Below are 24,347 nucleotides of genomic sequence, written 5' to 3' on the forward strand. Positions count from 1 at the left end.
TAGATTTAATATTACAAAACTCACATCTACTTTCCCAATACCCATGAACCCATTCATTTTTATCTTTTAATATTTACAAATATTCCTATCTAAACTCTCAGTTACTAATACAGAAGAATCTGGTATCTTTCTTCACATTCAAGGGGGCTGAGATGTAAGGATCAAGATTATACAAAAGAGATCTCTGAGGTCATTAGCAGGAACAGCCATCCCACTGGTTTAATACTGCGCTGTTCAGGAACTTCCTGGTCAATAACATGAAGATCCATTCCTGAAAAACACTCAAACTAGACTTGAAATTTTTTTAATGAGGAGTAAAAAGAAAAATTAGCATAAAAATATTAAAGAACCTAACTATTCAAATTTTATCAAGACACTTACTTGTTTTCAAATGCCACTGTTATTGAATCTTCATGAACATCCTTTACAAATGCCTGTAATAAAAATATCACAGTTAAATTAACTTCTAACCTTAAATGTCATTTTTGTTTTTAGTTACATTTTACAGAGATACCGAACATTTTATGTTTAAGAACAGAATGGAGCTTCAAACGAAAGTCTGGCAGTTTGTGAAGATCACTCATTCATGAATCATATCTATATTTAGATACCTACTATGTGCTAGGCCCTAGAAATACTGATTAGTTAAAAATAAAACAAGAAAAAACTGCTCAGAGATCAGCATCTAATAAGAAAAGGAGAGACAAGTAAATTGAAAATTACAATGCAAGTGGTGAGCGCAAAGCTGGAGGTACACTTCAGGCTAGAATTAACAGAAACAAAAAACTTGTTCCAGAGCTATATGCCACCTAGTATAAATCTGTTGTAACCTACGTTTTTCTTCATAATAAAATTTTAGAATACAATCATAAATAACTAAATATAATCTCAAATCTATGTATACACAAGTACACTAAATTCTCTCCAACAATATGCTGCTAATACCACTAAAAAGTCCAATTACCAGAGTTTAATTAAATTCTCAATCTCATAGGCACTTGGAGAGCAAAACAGTAATATGAAGTACAGAGGTTTAAATCTTTTAAATCTGATGACGCAATTGCTAGTAATCTGCAGAAAGACACAACAAAAGTAATAGCTAACTAATTATCAAGAATTCTTTAATCAGCATGCTGTCTGTAATTCTATAAAATTAAGTTTTTAATAGGTGCAGAAAAGGAGGTTTTGTTTTTGACAATTAGAGAAGTAGGATAAAGCATAAAGAAACTCAAGGGGCTTTATATCTTAATTCATTTTAAAATGGCTTGAGAGATTTAAGCTTCTTACTCAAATTTGTTCTGTACATGTTTCTGTCTTTCCATGGTTTCTCCCTGTCTGCAGGATTACGGTCAAACTATTCTGGCCGTAAAAGGCCCTTCGTGACCCGTCCTGCTGCCGACTTCTCCCAGCTTCATCTTTCACATCCTTGGAGGTTGTGATTCAGCAGTGCTAAACTACTTGGGCCTCTCTCTGTACATGCTGCTATTCCTCCTTTCCTCTTGTCCTTCCCTTCTTTTCACCTAGCTATCTCTTAACGGTCTTTTAGGTTTCAGTTCAGATGTCACCTCCTATGGGGAAACCCAGAACACCAGGTTCAATTTGGTCCTCTGCATTCTTATAGCATCCTATGCACATCCCTGCTATAAACTTACCCCACTACATTATTATCGCCCATTTTCTTAGACAGTAAGCTTCCTGAGGGTGGGCAACATAGGTCCTATTTTATTTACTGTTGGACTTCAGAATATCTACTGAGAACTCAACAAATAGCTGTTATCATGGACCATTGCCTAAGGGGTTCCTATCCTAGCCTGGGAGGAAAGGTATGTGTACTGTGAGGGGGGGGGGTGGTATGTTGATCAGGGAAGACAAACTGAAAAGGGTGAGGTTGCTATCCAGCTTAGGGAGTGAAGGACAGGGAGGAAAGGCATGCCTAATGGGCAGCAGAAACAAAAGCTTAAGACCTGGAGAAACAGCTTGGGGTGTGGTAGAAAGAAATTCTTTGTGGACATGGAAGCCAAGACAATTCAGTGGAGAAAAAAAAAGTGTTTTCAACAAATGGTGCTGGGAAAACTGGATATCCACATGCAAAAGAATAAATTTTGGCCTTACCTTATACCATATATAAAAATCAACTAAAAATGCATCACAGACCTAAATGTAAGAGCTAGAACTATAAAACTCTTACAAAGAAACTAAAGCAGTAAATCCTCATGACTTTGGATAGTAGGAAGATAATCAGTTCAGATTAAGACCATTCTTTAGGTTCTGTATCTTCAGTAACTGGCACAATTTCTGGTATATAGTAGGTACCCAATAAATGTGTTAAATAAACAAATGATTCAATGCAAATGTCTTGGTAAGCAACAACATATTTAAAGGCCAGAGTTAAAGCATTTTTTAAAAAACTGCAACTTCTCAAAATACCAAATTAAAACAGATCAGTAAAAGTATTAATTAGTTGTTCTTTAAGAAAAACAATGGCAAACAAGGCAGGGCCCTGTAAAGCATTTACAGTTGACCTCTGAACAACACAGGTTTGAACTGTGAGGATCCACTTCTAAGCAGATTTTTTTTTCAATAAACATAGTACCTATGTTTTCAATTTACAGACCTTTAAATTCACTAAGTTCTAATTGATCAGTTAGAGATCACAATACATGGAATCAAAGGAACGAGGAGTCTGAGTTCTGAGTCTATCCAAACAGTTTCATCTTCCTGCCTTTGGGTGAGCCTGTATCAATTTCTTTGTTTCTGAGGCAGATTGTGTGGAGAAGGGGGAGTTGGCATCCCTAAGCCTCGGTGTGTTCAAGGGTCGACTGTACATGGAAGCTAAACAGAGATACATAACTTCTGCAATTATGTTTAAAAGAATAAAAGCAAAGCTATGCTGAAAAAAAGTTTCCTTGTAAGATCAAGGTGGACTATAATTGAATCCAGGTGTTCTGCTATACCCAAGCTGGCTAAATTATTATTTCTAAGTCAAGCATGTGTATGTATTGTTGTTGGTTTAAATGAGGGGGAGAGGATCCACATTTTCTTCCTATCATTTTGATCTTTCTCAGTTCTCCTCAGCTATATTTAAATCACACATATTCTCCACAGAATATTTCGAGAACTCTAGTTTAATACTGACCATGATATTTTAGAATACACTATATTTCATAAGGGCGCACACCCCTAGTGCTCTAAGGGGTTGTTGCCTCACTATTGCTTCAGCAACAGAAAGTCTTGATGTTTCAATTAAAGTTGGAGGAATCGGTCATTTAGTTTTGTAAGTCCCACAAATCATGGAGGATGGAAGAACAGACCCCCACCCCTTTTCTCCCCTGTTTTTACATGGTGGCTAATACGAAATCAACAATCTGCTTTTTGAGGGTGGGACTCCTATTCGGAGCTAATCCCTTATTTACCAAAAAATGTCATTGCTTCTGTCTTCATCCTTGTCTACAGTTTTATGTTTCCACAAGTAATTAATATTAGTTCCTTACTGTTTACCACATGCTGAAAATATTAAATCCTTTAGTCTACTAAGAGAACCTTGCCACAGGTGGGTGAAGAACTGTTCTCACTAAATCTGGTATCCTTCCAATACTACTGTCCTTGTCTAAAATGTGCTGCTGTTCACCAGAGAGGCTGCTGGCCATATCTGAATATTTATATTTCATTAATTACAATTAAATAAGATTTAAACATCAGTCTCTCAGTCACACTTGCCACATTTCAAGTGCTCAGTAGTCACACGTGACTTAGTCCCTACCATAGCGGACAGCACAGGCAGAGACCACGTCTGTCATCACAGAAAGTTCCAATGGACAGTGTTGATTTCAAACATTCACAAATGTTGGGGACTGTTTTCAAATTTACCTTGAAAGCACTCTAAAATGTAGTCTTATTACTTCACTGCTCTATTTTAATTTTTTTCTATTTGCCAAAAACTTATTGCACAGTTTAATCATACTCATTTACCACACTTGCCTATTTCCTCAAATTAAGCACTCCTTCAAAGTAGGAAGATCTGCAACTGTTGTGACTATTAAAAAAAAAAAAAAAAGCTTTCAAATGCTCTGAAAGCAGTTCCGGATGCAGAGTGTCAGAAATGGTTTGAGTAATCATCACAGCCTCACCAGGGCCATTGCCTTCAAGTTAATGAGGCTTATCTGTATATGAATGTTTGCATGACTATTCCAAAACCAGTCATTTTTAGTCACTGTTTGCATATTAAGTGAATACAGCAGGCATATAATATCATCTTGTTGCTGCTGTAATAAGTGGAATAAAAGAAACTCACAGGTTGCCTCTGGCCTGCACTCTCACCAAGGACAAAGTCCTCCTGTGACTTCTAAGGCCTTTTGCTAAACCCTCACTTCCAATAAAGGTCCTATCTTGCTGCTTCTCATCATACTTTCTCCAATAACCCTTCTTTTTGGCCCTGACCCTCCCTTATGCCACCATTCATACCCTTTCTTCCCCTGGCCATGCCCAGAACACTATCACCTCACCCACCACCAACTTGGGAAACTACATTTTGTTGTGATCTCTACTTGTCTACATGAAGCAAAGTCGATGAGAAGATAGGTCAGGGGTTTCCTGAGAGGTTACCAAAGAAGGCAACTGAATGGGTTTGAACGAATACATGGAGGGAGCTGCGTGGGACTGGATGAGAGCTAGGTTCAAAATTTTGGTTCTATGACATAACTGGTCTCTGGGCCTCAGATTCCTTGTCTGCAAGTAAAGAATGGATACAAGGGAACTGGACTTGCCATCTAAAGTGGCTGTGAATAATGAAATCACACATGTCTAGTGCCTAGCACAATGCGTGGCACAAAGATGGCAGTAAACAAATGAGAGGTAAAGCAGAGAGGGGTATATTTTTTGAAAGATGCAGAATCATAAGCACTCTTGCACTTGAAAAGTTGTATCTCAACAAAAGCATACTTAAAAAAGATTTAAAAATTAGGATAGAAAAAGAGGAAGCTGTTTCCTCAAAGATATTAAATACTAAAAGGTTATGTAGACTGTGAGAAGGAAAAAAAAGTGATGAAAATCTTTGGGGTTTGAAAAAGGTGCTAAAGGTACAGTTAAAGACAAAGTCTCCTTATCGGGAGGAATAAACAGGAAATCAAAAAATCATTATGGGATCCCCCAACTCATTGGCAACTGGGCCACAGGGGCAATCACAAAATACTGAAGTGTGTAATGACTAGAGATGTCCAATTCAAACATTACATTACCAGGAATGATGAAACTAAAAGAAAGTCCATCTCTATCTGGGTGAACTCTTACTCCCCCACTATGTCTCACCCCTTGACGCAGCAAACTCTCTCACAAATGAGAGGTGACTGTGCAGAGAAATTTCTGTGTAAGGCCCTGACCACCAATGAACAACTACTGCATTATTACTGAAGACAGTACATGTAGTACAATGATAATTCTAATTAGAGAAAACTTAGAGCATTGCAAAATATCCCTCTTAGAGAAAATCTGTAGGAGATAGATGATAAGGACATATGAAATGTGATAAAATATGATTCAAACCCAAGGCTTCAAATAAAAAGCAAGTTATTGCTTTGCCACCCTTTGTATATGGGCACTAAGAATGTATGGGAATGAACGGAAAGGGAAAAGTAAAATAAACCTTATCAACAACCGTTCCAACCACAGTGCATGTCCAGGAATATTTGACTTCACCTGGGCATTTACCACAAGTTTTGAGAAAAATGCATTCTTTCTGGTTCACAATGACCCAAAGACAACACACAAGTACAGAGAGAATAGTGTTGAATGAGTTATTAATCTTCCTTGTGTATGTATTCTAACTTTTGAATACTTCAGTTCTTATGTGTTCCCAGTGTAATAAAAGCAAATTTCACAGCAGTAACAAAGATACCTAACTTTATCTTTCATTGATAAGCATTCATCTGAAGAAGTACAGGGTAATATGCCAGGGTGCAAAAGTTAATAAAAAGGAAGCCAATACATAAGCTGAATATTTCATGACATCTCTGTATCATCAGTTAAAAAAAAAAAAAGGTAGTATCGCCTTGCAACTGTACTTACAGAATGTTAAGGTAATTTATAGTAACAAATACAATCAAAGATTACAATGAAATTTAAAAAATCGGCAGGAAATCATACCCAATTCATTTCTTCAAGATAAATTTCATCATTTCAAGTAATCAGACTTGATCTGATCTCAAATCTGAGATCTGACCCTTACTAGCTCTGACACTTAGTAAGTCACTTATCTCATCTCTGTGTACATCTATGTCCTCATCTATAAAATGGGAATAACAATAGTACCTCAGGGTTGTGGGAGATGATTAAATAAATTAACAGAGGTAAAGTACCTGAACAGTCCCTGGCACCTAGAAAGCTCTCAGCACCTATCAACAGTTATCATAACCATAGTCATCTCAGGCGGTACATTCTCATAGTGGGCAGGAATCAGAAACCCAATTATTATACCACTGAATTTTGCATTCAATTAATAATTTGGAGGTTTTCAAAGTGCATGAGTACAAAGCTGAAAAATGCTCAGTTCAAAAGGAGAATAATGATGCTTCCACAAAGATACTAAACACTAGAAAGGTTATTTAGCCTGGGAAGAAAAAAATGTGTTTGCCCCGAATAATTTACTTCCTCGAAGTAAAGAATAACACCTGTATGCAAAGTTAGATCTAGAGACTTCAGAGAAAATGTGAATAGTGCTTTATGCAAGTTTATTTGTGGGTAAAACTGATTTCTTACAGGCTATGTAGCTGACATGTTGGGCCACTAACGTCTTCATTAAAAAAAACTTCCTTGATTGTACATTTCCCTACAATAGGACCTTATTTCAACATTATTTGCTTAGGAAATGCTTTGTAAAAATGTTGTGAGGTATAATTCAAGTGTCATCATGTCTTAAATAACATAAGGCTCTGTAAGTTGTACATGTGACTAACTTTTTCTAAGTCAAAGAAATCCCTAAGCACACAAGTAGTGGCTCTGACAGTTACTAAACCTAACTTCTTTCAAGTTTTTCAGAATAAACACCAGAGGGAAAAATAGAAATAAGCTGTTACAATCTTAGGGTTTAGGTTTCACCATTCTGTTAATTCTGAATCCTAAGTTTGAGTTAATGTTTTAGAGAAAACAATCCAATTGTTCCCAGTTTACACTCTACCCAGTCTATACTGCAAATCTGGACCATGTGCTCAGAAGATGGAGAATTGTACCTTGCAACATGGGGTTCTGTTAGGCAAATCAAAGTCTGAATTCAATTATACTGAAGCCATCTGAGTTGTTTAGTTCTTTAAGGCTTTACAATCTGATGAACCCAGGTTCCTAATTTTCTCATAAATGTAACATTTCTCCATAACAGTTCATTTTTATTGGTCTTTATTTCCCCTCCTTTCTGCCCTTCCCACTGGACAGGCAACTCAGTTTACTTTTACTTCTACTTTACTTTTATGACTCGTATCAATATTGTGAGCTGTATAAAAATTTAAACCTTTTCATTATAGAAACCATTTTTCCACCAATACAGACCATTTGAGGCTTTCTTAAAATAAACCTTAATTAAAAAAACATAATAGCAATTTCTGTGCACACGGCTGTTCATGTTTCACATTTCCCCTCAAGGAACTAAGGGACAACACATTCCTTTTATTCACCTTCGAAGTAAACAACTTTGTTAAAAAACAAAAATAGGGGGGATTAAGAAGAGAGATAGAGGGCATTTCTTATATTCCAATAAGTTTGCAAGCCAAATCATGGGAGCAAATCATAGATTGCTGGAATGGAACAATGAATCCTTCAAGACCAGGATGTGCTACTTGCCCTCTATAGCAAACAAACTCCACTAAAAAAGTAAGAGTGGCATCCTGTCTAAGCTAGTATCACAAATTAGCACACTGCTCAACCATTAGCCCCTGCTCATATTTGTTACAGTTAGTGCCACAAATCTAGCAAGCAAAACTACCAATCTAGGAAACAATGACTCTACACAAACCAGAAGAAATTAGAGAACAATTTTACACAAACTAACCAACAGAAATTATGGATCACTGAAATAAATGCATCCAGAATTTTGACTGCAGAGTCACTTGGAACAGTTTTTTATTGGTGAGGCTGTTAAGAACATAAATGCTGGGTTATTTTTTCTTCTTTTTACAGCTAAAGGTTTTATCATTTTGCTAAAAGTATGGAACAATTTACACACTTTACTCACTAATGATATACACTAATCTCCAAATAGCTCCATAAAATTGGTAAACACATAACATAGTTAAGCCAATGTTTATTTTCCTATAGCTCGTTTGAAATGTTTATGTTATTCTAAATAAATTTAAGAATTGCGTTTGGACAATAGCAATATTTAATTTCCAAGCTTCCTTCTATGTGCATCTTCTGATGCCAAAATACTATAGTAAGGTGAGATATTACTTACAAAAGTTAGAGACATTCAAGAGGAAACGAAAACTTATAAACTGACCAACACACGCACTGCCAACACATGAAAATATTTTTAAACCTTTTGAAAAATGTAAGATATTAGTTGTTCTGCAATGGTGTAACTTACAAAAGAAAAACTTGCAGTAAAACCACGCATGCCTATTTAAAACCTCAACAATACAATCCACTGCAACATTACACATTCAGAGAAGATAGTCAAGTACTTGGAGCACAGAACAATCATTTCCACTCACTTGAAAAAAATCCCTAGTAATTATATACTCTCAGTTAATTTCCTGAAGTTTCATGGCATATATTCAGGCCTTTGGAGAGTTAATTTTTTTTCTTAAGTGGCAGAGTTGCCAGTGTTTTTAGACGCTGAAGCATCTGTATTTCTGAATTTCCCACATTTTAACAAGGGAAGGGGACCACGAATATTCAAGATTACCAACTTCTTTAAAGCACTACTCGGGTATGTCAGAGTCCTCCCGAAACTTTTGGATCTAAAATCTCTTCTGAAACCCAGAGAGAGAGGCCACTAAAAATTTGTTGCCATTGTGACCTGGTACCGACTACAGCTTCTTACTACTCTTTCTTCACACTCCTCGCCCAGAACAGTGGAGCTCTCCGAAGTCCCAATGCTGGACCGGAAAAGAGAAGCCAAAGGAGATCTCAAACCCTTTTCGCAAGGCAGGAGGTGGCTTGACGGAAGCGCCCCCCGCTCCTCGGCAACTACCCACACGTCAGGCCCGGATCCCACTGAGAGAAGATATTTAAGAAAAGAGAAAATAAGCCGTCACCGTCACTTCGTGCGGATACCGGCCCTTCCCGCCTGGATCCCCTACCTGCCGCCGGCCCTCGCCCATCCCCAGCTCTCCCTGCCGGGGCTCGGCCCCCGAAAGGGCACCCCCTTTTCCTTGCCCGCTTCTAATTTCGACAGGCGCCGGGGCCTCACGCAGGAGAGGCAGCGAGGCTCGAGGGGCTTCCTACAGGCCCTAAGTCCGGTCCTTCCCTCCCTCTCAAACCACATCCCGCCGAGCGCGCCCTGGCCCCCGGGCGCAGCGCTCAGGAAGAGGGCCCCGGGCCTGTCTCCGGCCGAGGCTCAAAAGAAAAGGGAGGGAAAGAAGGGCGAAGATGGGGCCTGCCCTGGAGCCAAGTACCTTGTAGAAAGCGCCATTGGAGCCCCGCACTTCCACCACCAGCTCCTCCATCTTCTCGTCAGCCCTGCTCGCACCGGGAGCCCGCCCCTGAGAGGTGGGCTGCGGGCGCTCGAGGCCCAACCGCCGCCGCCGCCGCCGCCGCCGCCGCCGCCGCCGCCGCCGCGCTGCCGCACGCCCTCCGGCAGCGGCGCCGCCGTCACAGCCGCCTCCTGCGCTCGCCGTCGGCTCACCGCCCGCTCCGAGGCGGCCCCTCACCGGAAGTGAAACCGAAACGGAGCCGAGCGCCTGACTGAGGCCGAACGCTCCGGCCGCTCCGCGTGTAAACAGTGAAACCGCGTCACGTGACCGGCGCCGCCCCTCCCCCCGCGGGTTCGGCCCCCTCGGCCCCGCCCTCTTTCCCCTCGCGGGCCCAGGAGCGCGCGCCTGCGCGCTGCTGGAGCCCGGCCGGTGGGGTTGGGGGGGGCCGGGCCCGACGTAAGGCGAGCGGGCTCTGCGTGCGTGGGCTCGGCGGCGGGCGGGAAGCGAGAAGGACGGCGACAGGTCGCACCGCTGGCTGAGGTCGCGCTGCTTCGCGTCGCCTGGCGAGGTCCAGAGCGCCTGTTCCTTTAGACGGGGAAGCCGAGGAGTGGGAAGGGGCCTCCGTAGCCATCAAGTGTATTCACTTACCTGAGTCCGGGCTGGCTTGGGTTGGAGGTTGTTTTTGTTTTTTAAAGTGGGGCAGAGCCTGACTGAGCTGGAGGTTCAGTGGGGGACAAGAATAAAGGTGAAGAATTAGTTTGAAGATAGATTGAAGAAGACTTTGAACTAGTGACAGTGGCAACCACCGTGACCCAGACTTGTGTGACCCTTAGAGGCAGAAGGTGAGAATAACGCCGCCCCCTCCCCAGGAGACTTTGGGCTGTCCTGTGGACACATCCTGTGTCCTCTGAGAGCCAGTGCATTGTGTCAGGATCTCTGGAAATGTTAGTCTTCCCTCAGACCCAGCACTGACCACATACTTCCCTCGCTTCAGTTTCATACTTTTACTTGGCATACGTAAAAAAAGAAAAAAATCTGTTAAACACTTGCTAATTGCTTTACAGTTTACCTTCCTGGTAGTTCACGCATGGTGTATGCCCACCCTGTACCAGAGGGTGGGGTGGGCATGTGGACAGCAGTCAGGCGACATATCTACAGGGCCGTGCACTTGTTTCCTTGCAGCTCTTCCCCTTTACCCTCCACAGTGTGAAAAAACCCAACTCTCATTCCTTCTTCTGCACCGTGCTTGTATCCACATTGACCTAGGTTTCCTTTGGAAGGCCTCTATTCAACTGAGTTTATTGAGCCCCTACCATATGCCAGGCACTGTGCTAGCTGCTAGTGAAACATTGGTAAAAGAGAAAAAGAAAGAAAAGACTGCCAGCATTGAACTTGGAACCCAGAGGCATAGATGGACATAAATCAAATTATCAGAAAAGTAAACCTGGAGTTGCAACTGTGATAAAGGCTATGAAGAATAGATCCACCTAGGATAGTGGGACAGGATCCAGTCTGGGATGGGGAGGGGTGGTCAGAGCTGGAAAATGACTCCAGCTGGAATGTGACCAGTGAGAATTAACTGGCAGCACTGAGTTGGTGGCGGTGGTTTGAACTGCCCCAGGCAGGTGCCCCAGAATGCAAGGCATCCTTGGGCCTCCAGTTCCCTTCCCACCCCACTCCTAGCCAGAGCTCCAGCATGAAAGCCTCAGATCAAGGGCCACATTCCTTGAGGCCACGGTAAACAGGAATGACCTATTGAACTACGGTCTCTGGAGTAGTCACAAGATGCAAAGATTCCAATAGGGCCGAAAGAGAATCTCATCATAGGTATGGAAGCGGGGCCGAGAGTGAGCTTTAACCCCGATGTAGTGAATGGGGACAGATTGATTAGAATGATTATACTTTCCATGTGTAGGGTGTTGTTCAGTTTACTTGGGGCTTTCAAATATTATCAGCCGTTCACAACCACTACACACCGCACTAAACTTAGTGCTGTTTCCTGAACCTGTGATGCACTTTCATGCCTTCACGTCTCTACACATGCTTCTTGGCCCCCACAAATAATCTTATTATGGTCATCAGCTGGATTCCTATTAGCGTGTTACTTGTATCTCAGGTGCAGAGAGTTAGCTTTGCTCCTCAATTCTCGACACATTGTCATCATCAGTCCCTGCAAAGGCCCCTCTCTTATTTATGTTATTTTATATTGTTTGTATTATTTTCCCTTGTCTTCCTCAAGACCCACTCTCATTCTTCTTTCAGACACAAATTGCAATGTATTTGATAAAGATCGTGGATACTTTAAGACATGCAGTGTTGTGTGCACCCCTTTTACATTTATGGTGATGGTACCGGACTGTAAATCTCTGTTACCGCTGTTTTCACTCAGCACTGCGTTCTTGAGCTATATGCACGTTGCTGTGTGTGCACCATGATTTCCCTAGTGATGGGTGTCTAGGTTATTGCCAGCTCCCTGATGTCACATTGTGGTGAAAACTCCTGTGAATGTCTTTACAAACCTTTGCAAAAAATTTTTTTGTGTTCTTAAAGAACATACCTCCTGCTTCCTCACCACACTGCTTGGCATGTAGCAGGGACTCAGTAATGTTGAATACCTCTACTGTGATGCTTAACATACTGGAATCACTTATATTTCTGTTTCCCTCATTGGATTGTGAATTCCTCCTAGCAGGACAGCTTGGCTGAATTCAGACCCGGGCTCAGCCCTGCTGGTGAGTTTGTTCCTCCCATATTGTTCTCTCTCTGGGTCACTGGCAACCCCTTCTTCCAGGAAGTTGCCCAGGCCTAAAACTGAGTCATTTTGACCTTCTCTCTCACACATCGAATCCATCAGCAAATCCTCTCAGAGTCCACGATCTACTTCTCACCACTTGCACTGCTAAAACCATGGTCCAAATCCCTGTCCTCTCTTACCTGGATTAATGTAACCATTTCACTGGTCTCCCTACAACCACTCTTATCCCCTGTCTTTTCTCAACACAGAGACAGACCCTATTCGGGGGTCAATCAAGTCACTCTGCTATTCAAAACCCTCTAATTGTTCCCTAAATGCCTCAGGGTAAAGGCCAAAGTCCTTATTTATTCTGGCCTCAGTGCCCTTCACCCACTGGCCTCTGTTATCTCCTCCATCTCACCTTCTACCTCCCTCCATTCCAGCCATACTGGCTCTTTTGCTGTTTCTTGAAAACATCAGGCAGGTTCTGTCTCCTGTCACTAGAATGTAAGCTCGGTGAAAACAGGTTTTTGTTTCTTTTATTTACTGCTTGTCCCCAGAGCCTACCACAGTGTTTGGAACATAGCAGGTGCCTACTAAATATTTATCGAAAGAATGAATGAATATGTGTTGAGGACCCAGCTTGGGTCAAATCTGCTCCATGCTTATATTTATCTGATACTGGAATGATGCTTCAGCACTTCTAGACTTGTCTGGGCCCCTAGCTTCCATTAAATGATTGCCTGTTGTCTTTGCATTGATTTATTCTGTGTTATTTCCTGCTCCTTCGAAATTTGAGCCCTTTTAAGTCTTTTTGATGCCTCAATCCCAAGAGAAATGCCCTTTGTCCTTTCCAACCCTAGAAATCCTATGTACCTCTTGGACCCAGCTAAGGCCTTACTTCTTTTGTGACACACTCTACAATTGAACTAGAACACTCAACTCCTTTGAACTAGACTTTAGGAAAAATATTTAAATAATAACCTATGTTTTAGAACAATTTTAGATTTACCGGAATGTTGAGCAGATAGTAGAGAGTTCCCATATCAATTCCCTGACACCTCTCTCCCAGTTTCCTCTGTTATTCACATCTTGCATTACTATGGTACATTTGTTATCATTGATGAGCCAAAATTGATACCTTTTATTAACTAAAGTCCATACATTAGTTTACATTAAGTTTCACTCTTTGTGTTATATAGTGTATGGGCTTTGACAAATTCATAATGTCATGTACCCTCCCCATTATAGTATCATATAGGACAGTTCCACCACCCTAAAAAAATCCCCTGTGCTCCACCTATTTGTTCATGAACTTAACCTCTTAACCCTGGGCAGCCATTTATCTTTTCACTGTCTCCATAGAGTTGCCTTTCCCAGAATGTCATAGAGTTGGAATCATACAGTATGTAGCTTTTTCTTGGACTTAGCATTTAAGGTTCCTCTATGTCTTTTCACGGTTTGATAGCTCATTTCTTGCTAGGGGTGAATAATATTCTGTTGTCTGGATGTATCACTTCTTATTTATCCGTTCACCTACTGAAGGACATCTTGGTTGCTTCCAAGTTTTGGCGACTATGAATAAAGCTGCTATAAGTACCCATGTGCAGGTTTGTTTTGGACATAAGTGTTCAACTCATTTGTGTAAACACCTTGGAGTGCGACTGCTGAATCTTATGGTAAGAATATGTTTAGTTTTATAAGAAACTACAAACCATCTTCCACAGTGTCTACCATTTTGCATTCCCACCAGCAGTGAATAAGAGTTCCTGTTGCTCCACATCCTCGCCAGCCCAACTTAATCCTTGGTGTTATCAGTGTTCTGGATTTTGGCCATTCTAATAGGTGTATAGTGGTATCTCACTGTTGTTTTAATTTGCAATTCCCTAATGACTGATGATGTTGAGTATCTTTTTATATGCTTTATTGCCATCTGTATATCTTCTTGGGTAAGGTCTCTATTCAGATATTTTGCCCATTTTAAAATTGGGTTGTTTTCTTATTAGTGAGTATTAATAATTCTTTGTATATTTTGTATACCAGCCCTTTATCAGAGTTTTTTCACAAGTATTTTCTCCCAGTCTGTTGCTGTCTTTTCATTCACCTAACAGTCTTTCACAGAGTAGAGGTTTTTAATTTTAAAAAAAGTCCAACTTAATTAGTTTTTTTCTTTCACAGGTCATGCTTTTAGAATTGTATCCAAAAAAGTCATTACCAAACTTAAGTTCACCTAGATTTTCTCCTGTGTCATAGAAGTTTATAGTTTTGCGTTTTACATTTAGGTCTATGATCCATTTTTTTTTAAATTGAAGTATAGTCAGTTACAATGTGTCAGTTTCTGGTGTACAGCATAATGTCCCAGTTATATATATATATTTGTTTTCATGTTCTTTTTCATTAAGGGTTATTACAAGATATTGAATGTTGTTCCCTGTGCTATAGAGAAGAAATTTGTCTTTTTTTAATCCATTTTTATATATAGTGGTTAACATTTGCAAATCTCAATCTCCCAAATTTATCCCTTCCCAGTCTTTTTCCCCTGATAACTGTAAGACTGTTTACTATGTCTGGGAATCTGTTTTTGTTTTGTAGATGAGTTCATTAGTGTCCTCTTTCTTTCTTTCTTCCACATATGAGTGATATCATACAGTATTTTTCTCTTTCTGACTTAATTCACTTAGAATGACAATCTCCAGGTCCATCCATGTTGCTGCAATGGCATTATTTTATTCTTTTTTATTGCTGAGTAGTATTCTGTTGAATAAATATACCACAACTTCTTTACCCAGTCATCTGTCAATGGACATTTAGGTTGCTTCTATGTCTTGACTATTGTATATAGTACTGCTATGAACATTGGGGTGCATGTATCTTTCTGAATTAGAGTTCCCTCCAGATATATGCCCAGGAGTGGGATTGCTGGATATGATACATTTTGAGTTAGTTTTTGTGGAAAGTGTAAAGTCTGTGTCTAGGCTTATTTTAATTTATTTTTTGCATATAGATGTCTAATCATTCTAGCACTATTTTTTTGAAAAAACTATTTTTTCTTCATTGATTGCCTTTGCTCCTTTGGAAAAGCTCATTTGGCTATAGTTGCATGGATCTAATTCTGGTCTCTGTTCTGTTCATTGATCTATACCACACTGTCTTGATTAGTGTTGCTTTAAAATATGTCTTAAAGTCAGTCCTCCAACTTTGTTCTTCAATATTGTATTTGCTATAGGCTAAGCCTTTTGCCTTTCCATATAAACTTCAGAATCAGTTTGTCAATATCCAGAAAGTGACTTGCTGGATTTTGATTGAGATTGCATTTGAATTTATAGATCTAGTTGAAAGAAGTGACATCTTAACAATATTGAATCTTCCTATCCATGAGCATGGAATTATCTCTCCATTTGATTTCTTTCATCAAGGTTTTGTAGTGTTCCTTATGTAGATACTGTACATATTTTGTAAGATTTATGCCTAAGTATCTCATTTTGTGGTGCTGATGTAACTGGTATTGTATTTTTAATTTCAAATTCCAATTGTTCATTCCTGTTATATAAATCTCCCTCTAACCACTGCTTTTGCTGTATCCCATAAATTTTGGTAAGTTCTATTTTTTCATTTAGTATAAAATATTTTAAAATTTCTCTGGAAACTTCTCCTTTGACCCATGTGTTATTTAGAAGTGTTGTTTAATCTCCAAATATTTGAGGATTCTCCAATTATCTTTCTGTTATCAATTTCTAGTTTAATTCCATTGTGGTCTGTATGATTTGTATAATTTCAAATTTGTTATATGTTTTATGGACCATTCTTGGTGGATGTTCCATGTGAACTTGAGAAGAATCCTGCTCTTGTTGGATGAAATAGTCTATAGATTCCAATTAGATCAAGTTGATTATGGAGCTGTTCAGTTCAGCTGTATCCTTACTGATTTTCTGCCTTCTAAATCTATTGGTTACTGACAGAGGGGTGTTTAAGTCTCCAAATATAACAATGGATCTATTTCTACTTGTAGATCTATCAGCCTTTGCCTCATATATTTTGACACTCTTGTTGGCTGCATATGCATTTAACATTTCTTCTTAGAGAATTGACTTGTGTATCATTATGTAATTTCTCTCTTTATCCCTGATAATGTTACTTGTTCTGAAGTCTACTTTACCTAAAATTAACATAGCTAATCCAGCTTTCTTTTGATTCGTGTTAGCATGATAGATCTCTCTTCACTCCTTTACTTTTAGTCTAGGTATGTCTTTAAAGTAGATTTCTTTTAGACAACATATAGTTGTATTTTCTTTTTAAATCCACTTTGTCTCTGTCTTTTAATTCAGGTATTTAGACCATTTACATTTAAAGTGATTGCTGTTATAGTTGGATTAATATACCATTTTGTAACTGTTTACTATTCATTGCGCTTGTTTTTAGTTTCTTTTTTTGTTCTTCCTCTCCTTGGCTTCTCTGGTTTTAATTGAAGAATTTATATGATTCTATGTTTTCTCCTCTGCTAGGATATTAATTACACCTCTTTAAAAAACTTCTAGTGGCTTCCCTAGAATTTGCAATATGTATTTACAGCTAATTTAAGTTTACTTTCAAATAACAGTATACTGCTTTATGGATAGTGCAGGTAACTTATTAAAGAATATTCCCAGTTCCCTTCTCTTGTCCCTCATCCTATTTAATTTCACTTATCCCTGTACTATAATCATCAATGCGTTGTTGCTGTTATTGATTTGAAAAGACAGTTATGTCTATTAGATCAATTAAGATTAAGAAAAATAAGTGTTTAGTTTATCTTCATTTATTCCTTCCCAAAAGCTCTTCCTTTCTTTATGCAGATTTGAGTTTCCGACCTGTGCCATTTTCTTTCTCTCTGAAGAAATTTAATATTTCTTTTTTTAAAAATATTTTTCTCAATCTTTGGCTGTAAAGGTCTTTATTTCTTCTTCACTTTTGAGGGATAATGTCACTGGATACAGAATTCTAGTTTTTTTTTTTTTCCCTTTCAACACTTTAAATATCTTATTTCATTCTTCCTTACATGGTTTCTGATGAGAAGACAGATAATTCTTATCCTTATACTTCTATAGGAAATTCCCCCTTCCCCTAGTTTCTTCCAAGTTTTCTCTTTGTCTTTAATATTCTTCAGTTTCAACATGAAGGTGTGGGTTTTGGGGTATTTGTCATGCTGGAAGTCTTCTGAGATTTCTAGAGATGTGGTTTGGTGTCTGTTATTAATTTTGGAAAATTCTCAGCCTTTATTACTTCAAATATTTCTTCTGCTCCTTTCTCTCCTCTTCTGGTGTTCTCATTATGCATGTGTTACACTCTTTGTAATTGTTCTACAATGTTTGGATATTCTCTTTTGTTTTTATCTTTGTTCATTATTTTTTTCCTTTTTGCATTTCTGGTTGGGAAGTTTCCATTGATATACCTTCAAGCTCACTGATTCTTTCCTCAGCCATGTCCAGTCTGCTGATGAACCTATCTAAGGCATTCTTCGTTTCTGTTACAGTGTGGTTTTATTAATTTCTGTCATTTATAGACTAGAGATTTCATCTCTTTGCTTACACTACTGATTTGTCCTTTTTATGTGTATACATATTTTATTATTTCTGTTATCAAGCAATATCAAACTTATAGAAAAAATTTAAGTGCAACACAGAGGTTTTTTTCCTGATCTGTTGAGGAAGTGAGTTCCTGATCTGATGCCCATTACTTCCAGATACATCCGTTGTGTATTTCCTGCAAATAGGGACACTCTCCTGCATAATGACAATATCAACATCAAAATCAGGAAGTTAACATCAATAAAACATCAATAAAATACTACTAGTTAATCCTGATACTCTATTTGAGTTTGGCCAAGGATACTCTATCCTTGTAAAGCCATTTATAGCAAATGGATCCAGTCTAGAATAATATTTTTACATTTATGAGTGACCCCTGTACATTGGGGTTAGGCATGCTAACTCTACACACAGTCGAAAATCCAAGTATAACTTATAGTCGACTCTCTATATCGCCATTCTTATGTATTCATGGTTCCTCTGAATCTAGGGTTCTTCCAGATCCATGGATTCAACCATAGGTTGGATAGTACTGTAGTATTTATTATTGAAAAAAACTATGTATAAGTAGACCTATGCAGTTGAAACCTGTGTTGTTCTGTAATTGCCATGTATCTACAACAGTTCTTTGGTTTTACCTTGATTTTCATGCCCTGGACACATTTCAAGATTAAAGAATAGTTTGTAAAATGGCCCTCAGTTTGAGTTGTGCTCTTAGAGTGGAAGAATCGACACTATCAAAATGGCCACACTGCCCAAAGCAATCCACAGATCCAACACAACCCCCATCAAAATACTCACGACATTCCTCACAGAGCTAGAACAAACAATTTCAAAATTTAAAAGGAACCACAAAAGACCCCGAACAGCCAAAGCAATCTTTTGTAGGTCTCTTTTTTCCCCCCTCTTTCTTCTTTTTGTTCTCTTTTTTTATGGTTTGATGATTGGAGAACGTCCTTTAACATCTGTTGTAAAGCTGGTTTGGTGGTCCTGAAATCTTTTAGCTTTTGTTTATCTGTGAAGCTTTTGATTTCTCCATCAAGTCTGAACAAGAGCCTTGCTGGATAGAGTATTCTTGGTTGTAAGTTTCCCCCTTTCCTCACTTTAAATATATTGTGCCACTCCCTTCTGGCCTGTAGAGTTTCTACTGAAAAATCAGCTGATAACCTTATGGGAGTTCCCTTGTATGTTATTTGTTACTTTTCTCCTGCTAATTTTAATATTTTCTCTTTATCCTTAATTGTTGTCAATTTGATGACTATGTGCCTTGGTGTGTTCCTCTTTGGGTTGATACTGTGTGGTACTCTGTGCTTCCAGGACTTGGGTGACTGTTTCCTTTCCCAAGTTGGGAAAGGGGGAAGTTTTTGGTGATTATCTCTCCAAAAATTTTCTTAAGTCTTTTCTCTCTCTCTTCTCTTTCTGGGACCCCTATAATGTGAATATTAGAGCACTTCATGTTGTCTCAGAGTTCTCTTAAACTATCCTCATTCCTTTTTATTCTTTTTTCTGTTTTCTGTTCTGAAGTAGTGATTTCCACTAATCTGTCTTTTAGCTCACTGATCCGTTCTTCTGCCTCATTTCGTCTATTCTTGGTTCCTTCTAGTGTATTGTTCATTTCAGTGATTTTATTCTTCAACTCTGTTTGGGTATTATTTATATTTTCCAACTCTGCTAAAAACTTCTCTCTGTGCATCTTACACTCCTCTTGAGTTCCCTGAACATCTTGGCCATCATTACTTTAAACTCTTTCTCAGGTAAATTACTTACCTCCTCATCACTTATTTCTTCTTCTGGGATTTTATCTTTTGCCTTGACCTGTGAGATATTCCTTTGCCGCCTCATATTTTCTATCTTTCTATGTGTTTGTGTATTCCTTCCACAGGCTTTGGGATTGTTGTTTTCTTATTTCTAGTATCTGCCCCTGGTGGATGATGCTGGACTAGAGGCTTATGCAGGTTTCCTGACAGGAGAAGCCAGTGCCTGCCCACTGCTGGGTGAAGCTTGGTCCTGGACCTCTGGTGGGCAGGGCTGTGTCTAGAGGCCTTTGTGGCTTAGGAAGTCTGCTGATGGGTGGGGCTGTGCTCCCACCCTGTATGTTGTTTGGCCTGAGGCTTCCTTACAGGCTGTTGGGTGGGGCTAGGTCTTGGTGCTAATGATCCAATCAAGATGTCAGCATCCAGGAAAGCTCATGTAGATGAACACTCCTGGAATGTCCACCACCAGCTTTTATGTCCCCTGAGTGAGCCGCAGCCGTCCCCTATGTCCCCAGGAGACCCTCCAAATCCAGCAGGCAGGTCTGGCCCAGGTTCCTATGAAATCACTGCCTCTGCCCTTGGACCTCATGCATGTGAGTTTCCGTGTACGCTTCTCAAGCGAATGGAGTCTCCGTTTCCCCAGTCCCGTGAGGCTCCCAGAGCCAAGTCCCACTGGCCTTCAAAACCAGATGTCCTGGGGTCTCCTTCTCTTCCCAATGCCAGGACCCGAGCTGGGGAGCCTGATGTGAGGGTTAGAGCTCTCACTCCTGTGGGAGGGCCTCTGAGACTTAAATTTTCAGCTTGTGGGTCACCCACCCAGGGGGTATGGGGCCCAATTATATTATGAACATGCCCCTCCTACCATCCTTCTGTGGTTCCCTCTTTATGTTTCCAGTTGTAGAAGGTCTTTTTTGCTAGGTTCCAGTCTTTTTTCAGTGGTTGTTTAGCATTCAGTTGTGGTTTCGTTGTAGTCGCGAGGAGAGGCAAACTCGCTGTCCTACCACTCTGCTATCTTGACTAGAAATCTTCAGTCTGTTGTCCAAGAACTCCTTCTTGTATAGTCTGTCTCTCAGCTCTTTTAGTTCTAATCCACTATTATACTGGATCCCTGTTGATGTGGTGGCAAGGTGTTGGGGGGGGGGGAGCATTCTATCATCTTATGATTAACTCCCAGATTTTTAGTGGCCCTAAGTTCCTGGGCTGTGATCTTCAGAAGCATTTTTTAGCTTTTTTCCCTTCCTTTAGGTGAGAGGTTAGAGGGGACTAGCACTGGCTAATAGCTCCTCTCCCAGGTTAGGAAGCGCTCTGTTAAGGTGATTTCCCTTGAGGGGCAGGCCTTTGTTACAGAGAACACTGGGTGCATTTCAGAATGGCTGTATTCCCCCTTCTCCTGCAGGAAACAGGAGGGAGTTTTTTTTCTGACTTTCACCCTGACAACCTGGAGTAGGGGTGGTTCCTGGAGGCACAAACCATGAAACTGTAGGCCTTCCCCTAAGATTGGTACCCCAAGAGTTTTCAATGCTGATGCTAGTCTACACTGAGCCTCAAGCAATTCATCAAAACCACCATTTAAGTATTCCTACCAATAATTAGCTCCAGTGGCTTCTGCCTCAGGTAATCTGATCTCTGCTGTGATTATCTATGTTCACCTGTCTCTCCACTTTTGGGGCTGGCTTGCCCTGTGACTTCAGTTCTCTGGGTCTAAGAAAAGTCGTTGCTTTTTGGTTTACTCAATGTTTTTCTTGTTGTAAGGCTGGGAGTGACAACTTCCAAGCTTTCTATACTTCAGAGTTCAATATTAACATTTGGGTTGAAATTTCTCCTATATCTTGGGGTTCAGTGTCAGGACTCATTTCATAGCCCAAACGTGTCACCAATAAACCTGCACAAGTGAAGTATTAATGTTCAAGGTCAGTTTAGTATCTGCTTCACTATGAGATAATCACATTATTTTCTCTTTATCTGTTAAGAACAAATAAGCATGCATTCTGTGGCAGACACTGGGTTGGCTAACTCCACTTTCATTCTCAGCTTCATTCCCCGTTGCCTGCCTCTACTCTGGAGGCTGGAAAACCTAAATATGCATGTTTCCAGCCACCCTACAGCTAGAGTGACCACATGACATATTTCTTTGCAAATAAGATGGAAGCATAAGTTTATTTGGAAGTTTCTGGGAACGCTTATGCTTTTTTGAGAAAAAGGGACAAGTTTGGCTGATGTTGCCTCTTCCTCTGTAATGCCTGCCTTGATTATGGATGTGATGCCTAAAACTATGGAAACCATGAGGGGGTAACCAGGAGACTTACAGTGGCATCAGTGAACCTTTACCAGCAGCCACCTACCACCAGACGTCTTGTATGAGAAAAATAAACGTCTATTTGAATAAGTCTTCCTAAGGTGGCTTTTCTATAACCTGCAGCCATATGCACTTCTGATTGATGGAGCACGTAACCTATATGCAATCTGAGGTACAAAACCAAGAAATCAATCCAATCGATAAACACTAGGAAAGGCAGGAATAAGTTTAGCTACAGCGGAAGAGTTATGCTGATACCTACCCTGTTCAAAGAATGAAAGGAAAAATTAGTCTTAATGTTGAAATACTGAGGACTGGAGCTTTGCTGATTGCCATTTGTTATATACATATGTTTCATGAGATGGGGAGGGAATGTTGAGTCTGTGTAAGTTCAAAGTGTCAGTGACCAGTAGCATGAGAAAAAGACAATATTCATGGAGGTGGGGGTTTGATGGAACCAATTAAAGGATGTATTTCTAAAGTTTTCTGAATTAGAAATAAGAAACTCTTTCTCAGCCAGTCTTCTTGGGAAAGTTATTTGATCTCTCTGTGCTTCAGTTTTCTTTTTCATCTGTAAAATGGGGATAAGAATGGTATGCATTTCATATGGCATTTTGAGCATCAAATGAGTTAATCTATGTAATCTATGTAAAGAGCCTAACCAGTGTCTGCAAATGATAAGTGTTGTATTAATGATGTTCGGACAGGATTGTGGATCTAGCTCTCTGCTTGGTTGCCATCCCCAGCCACAAAGTCACATAGAATGTTTCCTCACTCTGGGGAGCAGCACACGTGACCGGCTTATTCTCCTCACATCAAGGAGTATTCCAAGAAGGGCTCTTCGTACCAGGGCAGAGCAATGTTTCTAAGCTACAACAGACTTAGGCTTGATCATTCATCTGGGCTTGATGAGCTGCCGAAGTTAAGTGAACTTTCACCTGAAGGGCAGTAACTGAAGTCCTTTGGAAGTGTGACTTTGTTTAGTAAGAATCGTGTTCAGAGTTCTTCCAGGAATTGACTAAGTTTGGAGGTCCGTATGTCCTTTTTGAAATGTGGAGTATTGTCTGTCTCCATTATCCTGGCATTTTTTAATCTTCTTGATTTCTCAGAGATGATTCAAAGTGGTTACTGACTGTCACTGTCTACTGTAGTACTGGGTCAGTGAATGTTGCAAGTGTGGCTCTGTTTATCAGTATGATTACATTTGATTACATATCACTTGAAACTGACAAATATTGACTTAAGTAAAGGGTTTTATTTTTATATTATTTTGTTTATTATTCACATGTAATAAAAACTCTGGAGACAGACAGTGTGGAGCTGATATGTGAGCTCCTTCTACTTTCTGCTTACTGTCCTTTATGTCCCCATGCTTACAAGTTGACCACTCCTCCTCTTGGCCATGAGTTGACATTTTATGAAGGAAAAAGAGGGAAGAATAGAGTGCACAAGGCGTCTGCTAGCTGCTCATTTTTCCTTTTTTTTTTAAGTCAGAAAATTCATAGCTTTCTCAAAAGCCCCATTCAGTAGTTGTCTGCTTACATCTCATTGGCCAGCAAGATGTTACATTGGCCAGCAAGATGGTACAGAGCTGCAAGGAAGCCTGAAGATTGCCACTTTTCAGCCAGAAACATTGCTGCCCTAAACAAAACTGGATTTCTTTTGGAAGAGGAAGTTGTGAATGGTGTTGGGTGTGCAGCTGACTTGAGTGCCACACTCTGTGTCCACGGTGTTGACCGTGGAACAGTAATAGCTGGGGAAACCCTGGCTCATAGCTGCAAACTAGTAGACAGAGCAGAGGATGTAAGTCAAGGGTAAAGATTTTTGCTTCTCGCCTCTAGGAATAGATTGCCTGTTGTAAAGGAGTGAAAGAAAGCTCAACTTCAGAAATATAATTTATGATGGTTATATTCTAAAGCAACATTCTAGAGCTTTCTTCCTCTTTCTTTTTTGACAAAACTTCCTTTTTAGAATTAATGGCAAGAAATATTTTCCATAACCTTTAGTACCTAGGGATAGCAAGGTTTAGACTCCCCCTATAGAACTGACATAAAAATAAAAATATTTCAACCATTTAAAAATTAAAGGAATAAGGAAAGACTGGGGGATATTAACAGACAAAAGGAGACTGAAAAGACATGATGGCAGAATGCAATGTGATATCCTGGTTTGGATCCTGGGAGGGAAAAAGGAAGATAGTGGGAAAACCAGTGAATAAAGTCTGTAGTTTAGTTAATACTAATGTACAGAAGCTGGTTTCTTAGTTGTGACTGATGTAACAAGGCAATATGATATGTTGACCCTAGGGGAAACTGGGTGAGAGTTCTATAAGAACTCCATGTTAACTTGGTAACTTTTCTGTGAATTGAAAATTATTCCAAC

General features: G+C 39.8%; 1 protein-coding gene and 1 long non-coding RNA gene across 20 annotated transcripts in view; one reads left to right on the forward strand and one right to left on the reverse strand.

Annotated features, from left to right (window-relative positions):
* Positions 1-9,744, reverse strand: part of FMR1 (fragile X messenger ribonucleoprotein 1) — a 36,900-nt gene extending 27,156 nt beyond the window's left edge. For 14 of the 19 annotated variants that reach the window (XM_031445542.2, XM_031445536.2, XM_031445532.2 and 11 more), the window contains exons 1-2: positions 9,600-9,743; positions 382-434 (exon numbers count right to left, since the gene is read on the reverse strand). In XM_031445542.2, the coding sequence (XP_031301402.1) occupies positions 382-434; positions 9,600-9,650 (104 nt within the window). In that variant the 5' untranslated portion in view covers positions 9,651-9,743. Of the gene's footprint in view, positions 1-381; positions 435-9,599 lie in introns of all 19 variants that reach the window. The other 5 variants (XM_031445540.2, XM_031445538.2, XM_031445544.2 and 2 more) reach the window with 1 other exon arrangement.
* Positions 9,745-10,129: 385 nt separating this feature from the next.
* LOC135320170 (uncharacterized) overlaps positions 10,130-24,347 on the forward strand; it is an 83,282-nt gene continuing 69,064 nt past the window's right edge. The window contains exon 1 of the long non-coding RNA XR_010379410.1: positions 10,130-10,459. This is a non-coding gene — a long non-coding RNA (uncharacterized LOC135320170). The remainder of the gene's footprint in view (positions 10,460-24,347) is intronic.

This window comes from Camelus dromedarius, chromosome X, assembly GCF_036321535.1.
Source record: "Camelus dromedarius isolate mCamDro1 chromosome X, mCamDro1.pat, whole genome shotgun sequence".
Taxonomy (NCBI): Eukaryota; Metazoa; Chordata; class Mammalia; order Artiodactyla; family Camelidae; genus Camelus; species Camelus dromedarius.